This window comes from Pseudorca crassidens, chromosome 2 (genome assembly GCF_039906515.1).
Source record: "Pseudorca crassidens isolate mPseCra1 chromosome 2, mPseCra1.hap1, whole genome shotgun sequence".
NCBI lineage: Eukaryota > Metazoa > Chordata > Mammalia > Artiodactyla > Delphinidae > Pseudorca > Pseudorca crassidens.
The window spans coordinates 183,446,501-183,459,930 of record NC_090297.1 but is presented as its reverse complement, the minus strand read 5'-3'; the positions used below and the strand labels follow the sequence as shown (position 1 = coordinate 183,459,930).

Genomic DNA, 13,430 nt, shown 5'->3' with positions numbered 1-13,430 from the left:
ATAGCTAAATAAATAAATAGAGAAGGCTAATGTCTAGAACAAAAAGATGTTAAATTTTAGGGTTAAACTCCAAAAAAATTTAAAGGCTTTTATCAATAATATCATTGATAACACTGATATCAAATATCAATAACTTAGTACCTGATGCCTGATTTTCCTTTCCTTTTGAAGCAAACCCCTCGTTTCGCGACAGCATATTGTCACGTTTAAGGCCGTGGGTCTTAGAGCCACACTTCCCACTGACTAGTGTATCACTTTGAACAAGAAGCTGTAAGAGCTGGATGATACCTCATGGAGCTGATCTGAGGATTAAGTGAGTTAACGAAACACCTGGCCACGTGACTAGGGCACAGTGAGCTCTACAAAGACAGATATCGTAAGAGATTTCTGCCAACAATTGTAACAGTTAATGATACAAATTGCTTTGTTTCATGTATGGAGAGGTGATGCACAGACTGAGTTCAATGCTTCAAGTATCCAACTAAGGACAGTGGACCACCTGAGAAAGCATCTAGAGAAGGAAAAGTATCTCTTCATGTGTAATTCTTTGGACTCCACTCCTAGTCGAGGATCTCAGTTACGTAGAAGCTTTAGAACCCAACAGAATGAGGACACCATAAAAACTTCTAAAAATGATCAGGCTGGGCATATCAACATTTATTGAAATACTGAAAAAAAATTCCATTTTGTTGAGAAATTCCTGGCAAGAACCAACAGGACAATTTGATTTCACTGATACAGTAAGTAATGTCAACAAGGAACCAACTTCACACTCTAAACATTGCATGGGTTCAGATCCAAGGGAGCAGCAGAAGATCTGTAAGACAAATATTCAGACATGACAGACTTTCTGTTTATAAACATAGACTAACGATAATAAACCAGGCCAAGCCCCAAACCTTCATATTTGAGCCTGCTTTTACTAATAAATCCTGTAGTTGATGAAGCAGTTGCTAAGTCAATGTCTGGTTGTAAGCCACTTAACGATGAACACTAGAGAAAATCTGCTCGCGCGCTTCGCATGGGCCACGGACGCCAAGCGGCTGGCATTCTAAAACCTGGACTTTTGGCATCAATGTATTTGTTTTTTACAATTTTTTTTGCAATGTTAAGGACCCTCCGAATAACCATGCCCCAAATCTCGAAATTGCTTCCACCCATGTTCTGTACCCATTGATGGAACCATTTCATTAAGTGTTGACACTCTTCCCCTCCAACCTGGTTTTTAACTGGGGAGAGCAAAGATGCCGCTGTTTTATTTACTGCTTTGGGTATGGACTCTATTTTCCCATTGTCCTCTGAGCCACGGAGATGACACGGGTGACCGAGCTTTGCACGCGGGGCTGTGGACGCCCGGCTTAGCTGATGGGTACCCTTCGCATGGACGCGTATTAGAGGTGATTAATAAAAATAATAAAATAATCCTCTTTGTACACACGGAAGTGATAACTAATATCTTTGGTATACAACTTACAACGCTTGGAAAGAAAAACCAGGTAAGACTCCACCCTTGTTAAATTTACTTGAAAACAGAGGAGGTTACAAGTCACATAATTTACAATAGATATTAAATAAACTACAGTAAGAATTATGAAGATTTACAGACATTTAATCAAGTGAATGATTTTAATTCATCAAGACCCCTCTCTGTCTCTGAACTATGTTCCGCTAACTTGACATGCTACAATGAACACATATATTTGGTTTCTTCAGTCTTGGCTATCTCAGACAAAGGCGAAACCAAGGAACAATAAATTAGCATCATAATTGTCTACAGTTGAAACTATGATATACAATATAAATAAACTATTCAAAAGCCAGAAACATTTATGAAAAAAATTAAGGGACTAGGAGATAACTTTCATTTTTTTTTTACAGTTTCTACAAGTGATTGTGCCGCCGATAATCTCAAAAAAAAATTAAAGTCTAAATGAGATTCCCGTTTTTGATTTTAGTGTCTCACGACATATAATAACTAAGTACTGTTAAAAATAATTACCAATCAGAAAAATAACATTAAGGTAATTACTGCTTTAGCTCTTTTGTCATATCACACGTTCCCCCCTCCCCCTAGAGGACCTAAAGAATGTAAACACTCTATTTTATTTGACTTTAAAGTATTAATACTTTATTTTAAACAAATGTTGATCCACATCTGCACAGCTACCTTTGAGAATTGTGAAGTAAGGCAAGACTACTGTATCTGTGGCATCGCCTGTGAATAATACTGACAGCATCGTTTGGAGAGTTTGTTTCGCAATTCTCTGTCCTCCAATTTGTTCAACAGCAGACTTTTAGACTTAGAAAGGTCAGTATCACTCTCTTCCCTTCCCTTTTGGGGAAGATCTGAATCACTTTACTATCTTTCCAGGCCATACGTAAAGATCACCGTTTCCTATCTGCGCTTAGGGGATGATCGATTGCAACGAGTCAATTTATCTGCGCATCCCTTCCTTTATTTCGCGTGGCTTAACATGCTTCCGTTTTGTTTTAAACTAGTTAGAACTGTGACTACTTGACATCCCAGCAAAATACATTTCATGGTGTATTTTTTAATGAGCTACAAACCTGGATGGTTAAAAAGGCTGATGTAGTCTAACAAGCCTTTCTGCTGGAAATTTTTATGAAATCCTACAATGCGAGAGCTAAAGCTTTCGAAGTTTGTACTCGTTGCCCTTAATATTAATTAATGCTTTAGGTAAGATCAGAAGAGGGATACTGCCTGCTTTTTTTCTTTTTTTTAACATGAACACATGACAAAACAAACCAGAACATAGTCAAAATGGCAAGCTAACATATTCATAGACTGTTCTTATTAGCTGTTTGCAGGTCTAAGACACAGACATTGAAGATTAGGCTTTTCATCATTTGGTGGAGCTACTAGTGGGTGTGGCTGAGCGCTAGTCCTTAGTACAGATTCCTCGATCACGGGACAGAGGATGCTACGTCCTGGATAGGAAGAGGGAAGGGGCTATGATCGGTGCAGCTGACGAACTCTTGAGAACGGTTTCAGTTCCGCTTTACCACGGAGGAATTCTGGAAGCTCAAATCCCCCGCTGCAAAAGCCTAATGGCTAACACAGATCGGTTCCTAGATTCCTTCACAGCGGAGATCAGTTTCACTATACAAGAACTGTTCTGTCCATTTTCATCCTGATGTGGTGTTGGGATCCACCCGTGAGTTCAATTCACTCCGTTCCAACGTCTTTTATGCGGAATTCTTTGGGGATGTGACGCCTTTGATTCACAGTCTGCAATACAAATACCCTGATTCATCACTTATTGGCTATGAAGTATTTATTATGCTTTATTAAATTCAATATCTTTAAACCAAGTGTTTCATTCGTGTTGCTTGGAGCCATTCAGAGTATTTTATTTTATTTTTTTCCCTTTCTTCCTGTTCTTCTTTCCCCCCACCAATCTCTTTGTGTTTTGGAAGCCGCGCTCCTAGGGGCTGTAACTAAGCCCGTTTTGCATGCAACATTTCAATCAGCAGGTTGTTGTAGGGGACGTCCCCGTTCAGGTGCTTGTAGTAGAGGTATTCCTCGGCCTGCACGCTCATGGCCCGGATCTCAGGTAGTCGGAGTAGCAGCTGCCCGAATTTCTCTGTTTGCTGCGGGTAGTTGCACATCGTATAGTCCAGCAGGGCAGCGTTAACTTGCTCCTGGACACCTTCGACCAGCTGGAAGTTCTCCAGGTTTTTGACATCTGGATTTAAAAAAAAAAAACAAAAAACCCCACAATAATTCGATGATGTTTTAATTCCTGTTCACCCCAGCAGCGTGTTCAGTTAAAGGAGGTATTTTCCTCCCGACATAAAGCAGACTTGCTACAATGCTCGATATTCAGTCAGCCCCACTCACCAAGCTTCCCGGGAAAACGATCACAAAAGAGCTTTAGAAGAATGTCTTGTTGAAATTCTGCCTACACCTCCAAATCAATTAGACACCAATGGATTCTGAGCAAGGTCAATTCTTTTCATATCTCACAAAAGGAAAGGTTTAAGGATTCCTAAAGCAGAGAGATCATAATATATTGCCAGCAAATGAGTCCCTCTAGGAAGACCTATCTTAACCCAGTATATGACACAATTCATAGAATTCTGTATTAATTTTTCTGACCCAAGGTGAAATCTGTGTCCAGGGTATGATGTAGTTAATTCTAATAAAAAGTGACAGGGTTCTTGTTTCTGTTTGACATTTTCTAAATGATTCTGAAAGCCTTTGACTTGTCTAGCCTATGCTAATGAACCATCTGTACACTCCAGTGACTGCCAGAGGAACAGTCGCTGCTGGGAACTCTCTAAAATATATGTCTCGCTGACTAATGATCTTTATCAAATGAAAGCCTTGTCCTTTAGGCAGAATTCAAGCCAGGATGGCCGGCACCCTCTAACCTGAATGTGGTTTCTAAAGTCTGATACTTCACTTTTTTTTTTCCTTCTGGACATGAGTCGCTCACACAGAGGAGACAGACGCAGGCAATCCACCCAGCCTAACTCCTGGAGATGCTCTGCCTTATAGGTCCTCATAAATGCTGGATAGGGGGAAACAGAGTCAAAAGACAGACCGACACCCACACACACACAGACAGTGAGCAAGGGAAAACGGTGGTGGTGGAATTTCTCTTGTGGAGTTCATTTATGTTAACTGTACAACTTTTACACAATGTGTATATAGAAACCTCTGGAAGAAAGGCATGGATATGTGTGTGTGTTTACAGACATCCATGCTAAGAAGGTACACAGATGCATCCACCCCTCCCCCCGCTTTATTTTCTAACTGGAGAAAAATAAATAAGAACGATTCTATAGAAAACCACATAATACTATGACTAAAAGGTTAAGTGTGCTAAACTCAGTTAAGAGTTCCCAAAATAACTCTTATCCGATATTTTCGTCTCTATGTGTTGTTAACCTTAGCCTGTATGTATGTGCGGGTCCACTTTGGTATCTCTAAATGCTGTTACAATAGGCTGCCTTACATTTGCTGTTGAAATGTGTCCAGGATGATTTCAGTGTTTACATTTTGAGCCGTAACTTTGCATGACACATGCTTCCCCCTTTCCGTCCCCAAATCTCTGGCCCAAATTAAAAACAGTGGGGAATTAGTACCGACATAGTGTGAGCATTCGGGATCACATCTATGTCAAAGTACGATGGGAGAATCAGAAATATTTGATTATTTATTAATGAGATGTACAAACAGACAAATGCTACGCTACGAGCTCACGCCTTCCCGTGGCATTGAAACTGACATTTAAATTGTTACCCACTGGACGGTGTACCCAGGTGGTACTTGACAGTTAATAAAGCAGTTTCCATCTATCTCATCTAAAATGTCTTAAAAGTTATTTTAAGTTATTTCAAATACTTAGAAATATTAGTTATATTTGGTTCAAAATTACAAAATGTAAACTGGAAGTACCTTGACTACGCTATACCTGGCCAGATGACGGAAAAATGCCATGCTCTTATACTTTCAGACGCTCACCCTCTGCTTACAGACATCAGTCCTTCCTAAAGCTTCCCAGCAGAGAACGGGTAATGCAAAAACAGTTCATCTGAATTCTGACCAACTTCTTAGCGTTGTTTCCCTTTACCCTCCACTCAACCTAAAGAAAACATTTAAACTTAAACATGAAACGTAAGGAAAAATTTAGTTTTCTCTTTTATTTACCATTAAGAAGTTGAAAAAAAAAAAAAACCCCAAACAAGCAACTTCCAGTGTTACAGTGATTTTAACACAGTCATAGGAAAACAATCGAAATGGAGCACACTATTTTATGCTACAATGAAAGATATTCTCACAGCAAGAAAAGCTAGCAATAGTCACAGAAGTTTATAGGGGAGGAATTTGCACGGAATGAAATGCAAGATAAACGAATAATAGTCTTTTCAGAAAGTTGTTTTTGAGACCTTCTTTTTTTGATAAATGTATTTTTTGAGAATGAGGTTCAACCTTCTGTGATAAACTATGGGATTCTGTTAAGAAAAACAAAAACAAAAACAGACAACTGCTAACAAACATAAAACAAAGGATGGATCACAAGTTCTGGTTTATTCACTTACTATTAGTACATATAATCATTAAAATCTTCAGATCAGCATTTGCTGGATAATTTCTGTGAATACTGGTCCAAACCGCCACCTTTCCCCCCAAAGTTTAAAAATACATGCAATTTTCCTTCTGAAAGAAAAGACTGTTTTTAATGTGTTTACCATTAAACACAAAAAAAGTTATGCTGCTAGCTGCCCCAAAGGCACTTACTAACTGAATGTCTATTTTGTTTTCCATGTCTGTAAAGGCAATTTGTAATTTAGTGGCAATGATTCTGATATGTAAGCTACAGGGTCCAAAAAAGAAAGAAACAGGGATTTCCCCGGTGGTGCAGTGGTTAAGACTCCGCCCTTCCACGGTAGGGGGCGTGGGTTCAATCCTTGGTCGGGGGCTAAGATCCCAGAAGCCACGCAGCACGGGCCCCCAGAAAAAGGAAGGAAAGAAAGAAAAAGATTTTGATTGAATTACTCTCATTCACCGACCAAGAAGTTCCTGGATCATTGCTCTGGCTTATCTCTTTCAGCTCCTGTCTCTCTCACTGCATCTTGCCCTCCTTTATTAATCGTCCATTTCCCTATGTACACTGCCAGCATCTTCGGGTGACATGTTATATATTATATGTTTTAGTCAAGGCTTCCCCAGGGATTTCTCCAATTAATGTTTGCTTTATATTAGTGGTGTATTTGTCCAAGGTTGATTGGTTATAAAATGACCTATTACATTAGCTGTTATGTATCTTACAGCTGTTACGTATCTTATAAGTCTATCTCCTCTCTTTTTCTAATTTGAGAGCAGCTTTCAAAAAGTGATTTATACAATAGACCTCTCCCTGAAATATTTTAAATGTAATAGTGTGTTCTGTTCAAAGAATCCTGTGGTGAATTCTTTTGTGAGCCCCTGGGTTCCTGAGTGTCTTTCATTTTCGGTCTGACAGGCAGACCTTGGTTTTTCCACTACGGGGAATGTAAATTGGTGTGGCCACTGTGGAAAACAGGATGGAGATTTCTCAAAAAACTAAAACTAGAACTATACTGCATGACCCAGAAATTCCACTCCTGGGTATATATTTGAAAAAAATGAAAACAATAATTTGAAAAGATACATACACCTCAATGTTCATAGCACATTATTTACAATGGCCAAAATATGGAAGCAACCTAAGCGCCCATCAATAGATGAATGGATAAAGAAAATGTGGTACATATATACAATGGAATATTACTCAGCCATAAAAAAGAATAAAATTCTGCTATTTGCAACAACGTGGATGGACGTGAAGGGTATTATGCTAAGTGAAACATGTCAGGCAGAGAAACACAAATACTGTAATGATATCACTTATATGTGGAATCTAAAAACTACAACAAACTAGTGAATATTAATATAACAAAAAAGAAACAGACTCACAGATACAGAGAACAAACTAGTGGTTTACTAGTGGGGAGAGGGAAGGGGGAGGGGCAGGATCGGGGCTGGGAATTAAGAGGTACAAACTCCTACGTACAAAATAAATAAGCTACAAGGATACATCGTACAACAGAAGGAATATAGCCAATATCTTATAATAACTATAAATGGAATATAACCTTTAAAAATTGTGAATTAAGGGCTTCCCTGGTGGCGCAGTGGTTGAGAGTCCGCCTGCCGATGCAGGGGACACGGGTTCATGCCCCGGTCCGGGAAGATCCCACATGCCGCGGAGCGGCTGGGCCCGTGAGCCATGGCCGCTGAGCCTGCGCGTCCGGCGCCTGTGCTCCGCACCGGGAGAGGCCACAACAGTGAAAGGCCCGCGTAACGCAAAAACAAAACAAAAACAAACAACAACCAAAAAAATTGTGAATTAAAAAAAAAAAAAAGCCAATGGAGAAGTTCCAAAACACAGATGCCACCACCTCTCGGAAGCCTTGGAATTTTCTCTTTCACGTAGCTCACTTGTATGTACTTTTTAGGAAGAGTCCAGAAATTTAAATGTGCTCCCACAATGCTCATAGAATTCCTTTTGATGCTACTCAATGCCCTTTCCTGAAAAACTAAACATAAAATACATTGAAAACCTTCACCATTTCCTCTGGGGTGCTCCCCTACCAACCAAGCCCTCCTCTAATGAATGGGTGCTGGCACGCTTGGGAGTCTTAGCTCATCCCTACCAGGAGTCCGTAACACAGGAAATTCGTGAATGAACTATTTCCACCCAGTTCTTCTGTGGTGCTTCATCCCAAAGTCTCCCGCGTTCGGCACACTGCGTTTTTCTTTGACGTTTATGTAAACTTCATCTTAATACAATTTAGAAACGCAAGTTAATGAACCCTATCATTACAGATTCTGAGTTGGAAACAGTATGTAAACAGACAGAGGCATCCAACCCTTTCTCCAGCGCCTTTAAATTTTGATGACTGGCAAAATCATTTTGAGCTTCTCCTCTAAGTATCAATCTCTTATCATCCATTCTACTTTATTCACTCAGGGACTAATTACCAACTTTTTATGTGAGGCAGCATTATGATAAGCTCACAGTGGGGTACTCAGATTTTTTTTCCATCCTTAGTGGAAAGTAAACCCTTAGGTCTTCTTGAATATATTACAGCTGGCTTTTCGGTCATTACGTGGCATTCAGGCTCTTTCTGAAGATGAAGATACTGATTTCTATCTCCCTGGTACCTGCCATGCGGCATGGGCTGTAAATCCTCCCGGTCAGCACACTCTTTTCAGAGACTGGTCCTTTGCTGAGCAAGGAGGCTGGGGGGCCGGGAGACTCAAATGGCCCAATAATATAATTATCTTTGTTCACTTTCCACACGTGGGGAAAAAAACCTCATCCTGTCCTTTCAAAGATACAAAAGTGGGGAAAAGAGGTACCATTCTGCACCCGGAGGACACTTCTTTCCCCTGTGGCTTTTGGAGGGGTGACATCTGTAAACTGGCTCACAATTTGTCCTCAGAAGACCCTTTCCTTTGATAGGACAGCAAAGGAGAAAGGAAATGAATTTTCTCTAAGGAATTCATTTTAAAATTATTTTTAAAGGGCTATATTTAAATAATTTGTATAAATCACTTTTCTTTTCTTTTTTTTTTTTTTGCGGTACGCGGGCCTCTCACTGTTGTGGCCTCTCCCGCTGCGGAGCACAGGCTCTGGACGCGCAGGCTCAGCGGCCATGGCTCATGGGCCCAGCTGCTCCGCGGCATGTGGGATCCTCCCGGACCGGGGCACGAACCCGTGTCCCCTGCATCGGCAGGCGGACTCTCGACCACTGCGCCACCAGGGAAGCCCTGTATAAATAATTTTGTAGGAACTTCCGGATAGCAACATGCTGGCTCTTTTCATATGAACCAAGTTCGCTTAATAGTGAGGGCTCTTTAGGGGTTGGAGATGGGCAGACAGGACACTTTTATGCAGATGCCTGAGATTAGATTCTACTCTGCTTCCAGTAAAACTTAAACTCAAGATTTTAAATTAATTACTGGTAAGTCCTTTACACAAATGTGTGTGTGTGTACATGTGTGCACACGTGTATGATTATGAGCCAAGAGCTGTGTTTAGCGACCAGAACATACAATTCAATGTCTTCATATATAAATTACTAACAAGAAAATGCAACTCTTCGACAGGAACTGTGTGTAAAAATGTGGACATACAGCATACGTAGTATTTCTGTATGTAGAAAGAAGCCCTTCCGACTGGCTGGTGCTTCCTAAGTTACAAAACATGCTACTCTGCTTCACTTATTCTTTCATACCTTATGTATACACCGTCTATGAATTCATTCATTCATTCGTTCATTCATTCATTCAAAGAGCCCTGTGCCAGGTGTGGAAGATAGAGGAATAAAAGACACAATCTCTGTGTCCAGTGCTTCAGAGACAAGAAGTGGGTGCCCTTGACACACACAGGATGGGCACCTAACCCAGAGCCTGGGGGCAAGAAGGGTTCTTGGGGGAAGTGACACCTGAGAGGTTTTGAGAAACGGGTGAGCTGAGCAACACGGGGAGGAAAAGGTGGCAGGAGACGGCGACCCCCACACCAAGCCTCTGTGACAGAAAACGGGGTCCTTGGAGCCCCGCAAAGCGGCTTACCTTCCATGGAGGAGAGCAGGGTGTGAAGTAAGGATGGACCCTAAGGTTTAGGACTGTGAAGGGCGAGAGTCTGCATTTTGTTCTGGAAGCCGTGCAGAGGCATTGCAACATCTTAAGAAGGAAGGATGCGGTCAGCTCTCTGAGTCAGAAAGAGCAGGTGTGTGGAGAGGCTCTCCCAGGAATACAGGTGACAAGCGCGGTGGCCATGGGGGTGGGGATGGACTCGAAAGGCAGCAAGATGGGTGACTCAACAGAGCTTGCTGGCCCTGGATTAATCGCGAGCAAAGGTCCTGGATGACACCAGGCAGGTGGTGGCCATCCCTCCAGCAGGAGTTGGAGCAGATTGGAGGGGCAGCCGTGGTTGAGTTTAAGGAGCATGTGGGACATTCCCTAGGGAGGTAGGGGAGACGGCTGGAGATACAGGTCTAGACGCAGCAGACAGGCAGGCCTGGTGTCCAGATCTGGGAGCCGTCAGCGGACAGGTGATAGATGAAACCCCCGGAGTCGGTGGGATCGTGTGGACAGAGAAGGGGTCAGTGGTGGGATTCTGGACACAGCCAACTCACCAAGGATTCTTTCTTGAGAAGGCATTACAGGTGTTATGACATTTAGACTCAGAGAGATTAAACAGCTTTTCCATGATCTCTAAGGTAAGGACACACCCAGAGAATGGGGGAGCGGCTGACATTTAGCAAGTGCTTGTCAACGTGCACAGGATTCTTTTTACGTATCTCATTTAATACTGTTAGAATCTTACAGGGAAGGTATGATTCTCATTTTCCAGGGAAAGAAACAGGCTGAGAGGGGTTCAGTGAGTCACACACGTCCTGAGCTGGAATTGGTGTCTCCCTCGAAACCCCTGGGCTCTGCCCCACGAGATCACAGAGGTGGGACCTGAGCCCCAAAGGGCTCGGGACATCCCAGTCCCAGAGCTTTCTCCCCACGTCACAGCCCACAAGTTCCTGCCACCTGCGGGGGTTGGAGAAAGGGGTGTGCTGGTTGGTCCAATAGTTCAGTTTCTAAAGGGTCTCATAATCCCTGAATGAAATTTTCAGAGAATTTGAATGAAATAACATACTCCTGACACTTACATTGACGTATTACACACCGTAATCGTCTTAATGCCACAGATCATGGTTAAAAATAGTCACAGCTGACACTGAGTAGAGTCCAGCGTCATAGGCGCCCTCCAGGGGGCCTTTTCTGGGCACGCCCGAGCCCAGCCCTTGCCACCGGGGCTGTGGAGGTGCTGGGACTACGAAGTAACTTTCTCCATTCTAACCTGCTTTATATTTAGAAAAGAGGGTTTCATCAATTTAAAAAGTCTGAAAGCCACTTGATTTTTGACAGGAATGGTGGTCTAATCTAGTTTCAAGCAAGTCACTCAGTCCCCTCTGAGCCAGTTTTTCCATCTGCAAAATGGGGAAATAATTCTTAGGATCGCTGAAGAGTAAAATGATACCTTAAATATGAATAAACTTTAAAAAGTGTACAAGCATTGTATACTCACGGGGCCTTATGTTTCTTATAATTTTACTGATAAAATTTGAAGATTTTGTTTGCTTCCAATACACACCTGGAAGGTAACCTTTCTACACAGCAATGTGATCGTTTTCCTGCCATAAAGTTGCATGGACAAAACAGAATCTCTGATGTTGCAGTTTTCCAAAATTAATGGAAGGTAGAGGGATTACTTGCAAGTTTATCCTATCCTCCATCACAAGGGGTATTCAGGAAAACATGGCCAAGGCTTAAGTTTCAGTTAAAGATATTCCACCGTGTTTTCTTAATTTTGAAGCCCAATTTCCCCAAACACATATGACACTCTGGACAAAAGGCTACTAATGCAGTGCCTCACATGGTTGCTGAAAAGTACAGGCTCAGGAAATACCATTGCATAAAGAATGTCACCCGCAGTGGGCCTGCCCTTTTGTCAGTTTTGCGTTCATAATATGTCACCCCCAAGGGGCAGTGGTTTTTCTCCCAAAGGAGAAGAACATTCCTCACTAATCAAATGTCGTGATTTCTAGTCCTGATTCTGTCTCCAACTGTGAGATCACGAGCATGTCACTCTTTGGGGCCTCAAGTTTCCTGGCCTGTGAAGGGCAAGGGCTGGACTTGACGATCTCTTGTCACCCAGCTCTGAGTCTACAACTGTGTGATTATGAGCCCAAATTTTGGAAGGAAGGTGCTGGATTGGTGTCGCCAACAAACAAGTAGGGACAAGCATCGCCCTGCACCCATCCCATCACCTGCGTTTTCACTCAACAGTCCGGATAGGACTTCAATTCTCCAAGATGGTTTTTGGCCTGAATTACAAATTATTTCAAACTGTTTAGTATGCAGCCATGATTTGACACACCGTGCCACAGGTAAATGGTACCTGAATTCATTTACGTCCTAGCAGCGCCCCCCTTTACAAGGATGGGTGTAGCTCTTGCATGGACTTGAGGACGAAGCTTGCAGAAGTTGCAAAGCTGCCTCTGGGTGCTGACACAGGTCAGGCACCCTTTCCGGAAGTCTACAGATTATAGATTGGATACAAACGGCGTCACTTAAATGCGTCGAACAAAACACTGTTCCGTGAGTTTACAGACATGTCCTTCTCAGGATAAGTCGGACATCCTTGCCCCAGTCTAACCCTGAGACCACATCTCTGCCGGGCTCCTCTCTGGACACAGCGGTCCTCTTGCTTGTTTCTGCCTCGGGACCTCACACTTGCTGTTCCTGCATTCGGGATGGTTCTTCCCGATCGTGTGGGGCTCTCTCCCTCACGTCACCCGAAACTCCGCTCACACATCAGCCCCTTGGAGAAGCCTCTGTGGAGAACCATTTCTAAAACAGCGCTGCCCCACTATCTGATCACTCTGGCTCCTGACTCTGCCTTAAAAATATATGCCACGTGTGCAAGACCTATGCGTGCCCCGTGTCTGTTCACAGACACACAGTTCACGGCAGCCAAAAGGTGGAAGCCACCCAAGTGCCCATTACTGGGTAAAGAGATAAACAAAATGTGGTCGCTACATACAATGGAATAGTGAGCAGCCTTGAGAAGGAGGGACGTTCTGATACAACGTGGACAACAAGGCTGACGTCGTGGATGAACCTTTAGGACATTATGTCAGGTGAAATACGCCAGTCACAACAAGACACACACTGTATGATTTCACTTATCTAAGGTACCCAGAGCAGTCAAATTCATGGAGACAGAAGCAGAAGGGCGCCTGCCAGGGCCTGGGGGGAGCGGGAAATGGGGGTAGTTTAATGGGTACAGAGTTTCAGTTTTGCAAAATGGAAAGAG

General features: G+C 42.6%; 1 protein-coding gene across 1 annotated transcript in view; it reads right to left on the bottom strand.

The window, feature by feature from the left end:
- Nucleotides 1-639: 639 nt before the first annotated feature.
- NR5A2 (nuclear receptor subfamily 5 group A member 2) overlaps nt 640-13,430 on the bottom strand; it is a 112,399-nt gene continuing 99,608 nt past the window's right edge. Inside the window, exon 6 of the mRNA XM_067729839.1 lies at nt 640-3,707. Within this exon, the coding sequence (XP_067585940.1) occupies nt 3,460-3,707 (248 nt within the window). The 3' untranslated portion in view covers nt 640-3,459. The remainder of the gene's footprint in view (nt 3,708-13,430) is intronic.